Raw genomic sequence first — 3,025 nt, 5'->3', positions numbered from 1 at the left:
CCCAATTTTAGTTTTCCTTAACCAAGAACAAATAATTTTTTGATATTCACCACATTTGCATACTAAAAAAAAAAACTATAAGAAACCCTTTTCTCTCTCTCTAGTCGCACTCTTCTTTGCGGTAACCCTAGTATTGCCAACTTGTGATGGCGACAGGTTCTATAGTGGTGGCTTTAGCTACTCTTTAATACAAGGTTGTTTTCATCCAATCTCTCTCTATGGTTGCTGTAAGGAGGCCCATAACCCCTATGGTCTTTATGCTCCAACTGTTGTCTTCTCGTGTAGGATGCATCACAGTGGCTCGATAGGCGGCTTGAATATTTGTGGCAGCCAAATTTCCAAATCCCTAGACATGGGATGCAGTTTGGGTGTCCCGAACTTGATTTTGGGGGGAGACATGTCGCACCATGGTTGACAATGAAGGATGGGCTCTATGTTCTCAATGAGGGAGACAATATTCCAAGCTATGTAGATCGTGGTGTTGCAGTCAAGCTGAAGGAGATCTCTTATTCTCTGTAATTTTGACAGAAAATTTGCCGACCGTCATCACATTGCACTATCATCAATGTCGGGCTGGTCGTGGCCAGAGGTCCAGATGATGCCGGACCTTATGGTGGAGCGTAGTTGGATCTGGGTGTTTAGATCAGTGAGGCGAGTCATGTGGATGGGCCGTTTTTTGTAGGGGTGGACATTATGCACTGGAAATGCTGTAACGCACTGTTTCGCACCAGAAAAAGCGGGTTGGAAACCAAATTGAAACAAAGCGTCATCGTTTTGACACCAAACTGCACTGACCCGAGTGAATACGGTGCAGATTCAGTTTCAGATCTTGACCCGCCTAATTTAAACCGCACCGACCCACATTTTATTTTATTTATTTGAATCCTCATTATTGATTTTCCTTTATTCCCTATTTTGAATCATTATTACATCTTAACAACAGTTATGAAAGATTGATCTCTCCTTTGGCTGTGAATTTCTTTTACGAGTTGTTTCTTAGCAGAAAGTTATGTGTATAGGAGGCTATTGTGCTATTAGTTTAGTAGGCAGTTGTTGCACAATGTATTAGGTGTTTGGACAAATAGAAAAGACTTGAAACTTGGAAATTTTACAAATTATGTAGCAGAGCGTAGCAATTTTACAAGTTGGGCCAAATTGGGTCTGGCCTTTTGGATCTCATTTTTTGGACTTAAAAAGTAAAAACAGTAATCGCGTCCAACCCGAAACTGAATCGCACAGCACTGCACTGAAAAACGATGCAACAAAATTAATTGGTCTAGCCCATTTGAAACGCGGTTGCAGTTTGAAATATGGTCTAACCAATAGAAGTTGTTTGGTTGCGGTTTGGGCCTCAAACCGCACTGCCCCGCACCGCCCCGCACCGTGCCTACCCTAGTTTTATGGCTCAAATCCTTGCCCATCTCTTGATGATTTTGGAGTTGACAATGAGGCAGCTTCGAATTGGTTAGCATGCGTCGGACAATGGTTGTTTGGCGACCAACATCAACTTTTCTAATGGCGACGAGGACATCTTGGAGGCAGCTAGGTTTCGGCCTTAATGGGCTCCTTGGGCCCCTTGCTGGGCCTGGAGCCTTGAAGATAGCTTTCAGGCTTGATTTTCTTGGGTCCAGAATGGCTATTGGGTTTTCATGGCCTTCTTTTTTAGCTAGTTTATGTTTTAGACTTGGCCTATTACTATGCATTATGCTTAATTTAAATAAGTGAGTAAGACATATCTAATGAATGGACCTATCCTATGTATCACTGTGGTCTCACCACAACTTCTTATCTGTCTACAAATGGCAGCGAAATGGTATGTAATGATCATTCTGGCCTGACCTTTTTAATAAATGAAATCTCTAAAGATGATTTATTCAAAAAATAAAAAATAAAGCCAACCTCTAATTATTATTATATTTGCTAACACAAAATGTTTTCTAAAAAACAAACAAAAAAAAACAATAAATTATTATTAAACAAAACACATGATACTAGCAAGACTCCCAACTTGCGCCTCACCATCAGAATCTCTTTTCCCCCAATTTTTCGGTAACCTAAGGTGGCGGCTTCATCCCACAACCCTCAAGACCAGCCTTTATGCTCTCGAGGTACGGTACATCGTTATGAACAAAACTCATTTTCCTAGAAAAAGAAAAAAGAAAACACGGATCACAAGTTAATATCAACGTTGAAAACATTAACAAGTAACTAAGAAGACAACAATCTGTGTATATTAATCCGACTTGAAAAGTATGAAAAATCAATACTGAAACTACACAGGAAATTACTTAATCGAAAAAAACTACATAGGAAATTACGACATGAAATAATTAGATGGATTTATCAATACTTTGAGATATGGGTGGCCTCACAAAGTTGAATCCATAGCTGTCTAGTCGTAGTGGGGCAGTTTAGGCGCATGCCCCGGAGTGCGTCTGCTGACAGTGTAGCATTGATGAACAACATCACTCTTAGATCCTCCCTGCACCAAATTTCGTAGCTTGGATTAATCTGTGCAGTAGTTGTTGATGATGATTCTCCTTCATCGTCGTTCCGGACTCGAACAAATTTCTCAGGGCACTCGAGTGAACCATCCAAGTAGCCGAAGAGATTGTAAGCCTTGAGTATGGTGATAATTACATACCTCCAAGCGAAGAAGTTTTCGTTTTCCAATTTGAAGGGTACGAGATTGTGTACGTTCGAAAGCAGATCAGGCAATTCTGAGCTTGATGATGAGGAATTATTCAGAACTTGCAGGACCATAATTAGTTGGACAGATATCACAGAATGAACATGTGCGTGTATATCTGTCTGTATATATAGTGACTTGGTGCATGTTGATTGGTTGGGGAGTTGGTTTCCTTCTCGGATTATTACTTCGAGTTATAATTATCCTCGTAGTCCAAACCCGGGTCATTCAGAACTTGCAGGACCATAATTAGTTGGACAGAAATCACAGAATGAATATATGCGTGTATATATGTCATAAAAAAATAAAATAAAATAAAAAATATATATATGCGTG

The 3,025-nt window shown here is 40.1% G+C and overlaps 1 protein-coding gene across 1 annotated transcript; it reads right to left on the bottom strand.

Moving 5' to 3' along the window:
• Nucleotides 1-2,000: 2,000 nt before the first annotated feature.
• LOC133729050 (uncharacterized) lies at nt 2,001-2,791 on the bottom strand. Its single transcript, XM_062156529.1, has 2 exons — nt 2,351-2,791; nt 2,001-2,142 (listed from the first exon to the last, which is right to left on the bottom strand). The coding sequence occupies exons 1-2, from the start codon at nt 2,761-2,763 to the stop codon at nt 2,055-2,057; spliced, it is 501 nt and encodes a 166-aa protein (XP_062012513.1). The 5' UTR covers nt 2,764-2,791; the 3' UTR covers nt 2,001-2,054.
• Between the last annotated feature and the right edge of the window lie 234 nt (nt 2,792-3,025).

Source organism: Rosa rugosa, chromosome 2 (assembly GCF_958449725.1).
Source record: "Rosa rugosa chromosome 2, drRosRugo1.1, whole genome shotgun sequence".
NCBI lineage: Eukaryota > Viridiplantae > Streptophyta > Magnoliopsida > Rosales > Rosaceae > Rosa > Rosa rugosa.
This window is presented reverse-complemented; position numbering and strand designations above follow the sequence as displayed.

Excerpts from the sequence above, each read along its gene's own strand:
- LOC133729050 (XM_062156529.1), bottom strand. The coding sequence starts at position 2,763 with ATGGTCCTGCAAGTTCTGAATAATTCCTCATCATCAAGCTCAGAATTG. Across the intron at positions 2,143-2,350 it reads GAGGCCACCCATATCTCAAA|GAAAATGAGTTTTGTTCATA; the intron begins GTATTGATAAAT and ends TTCTTTTTCTAG.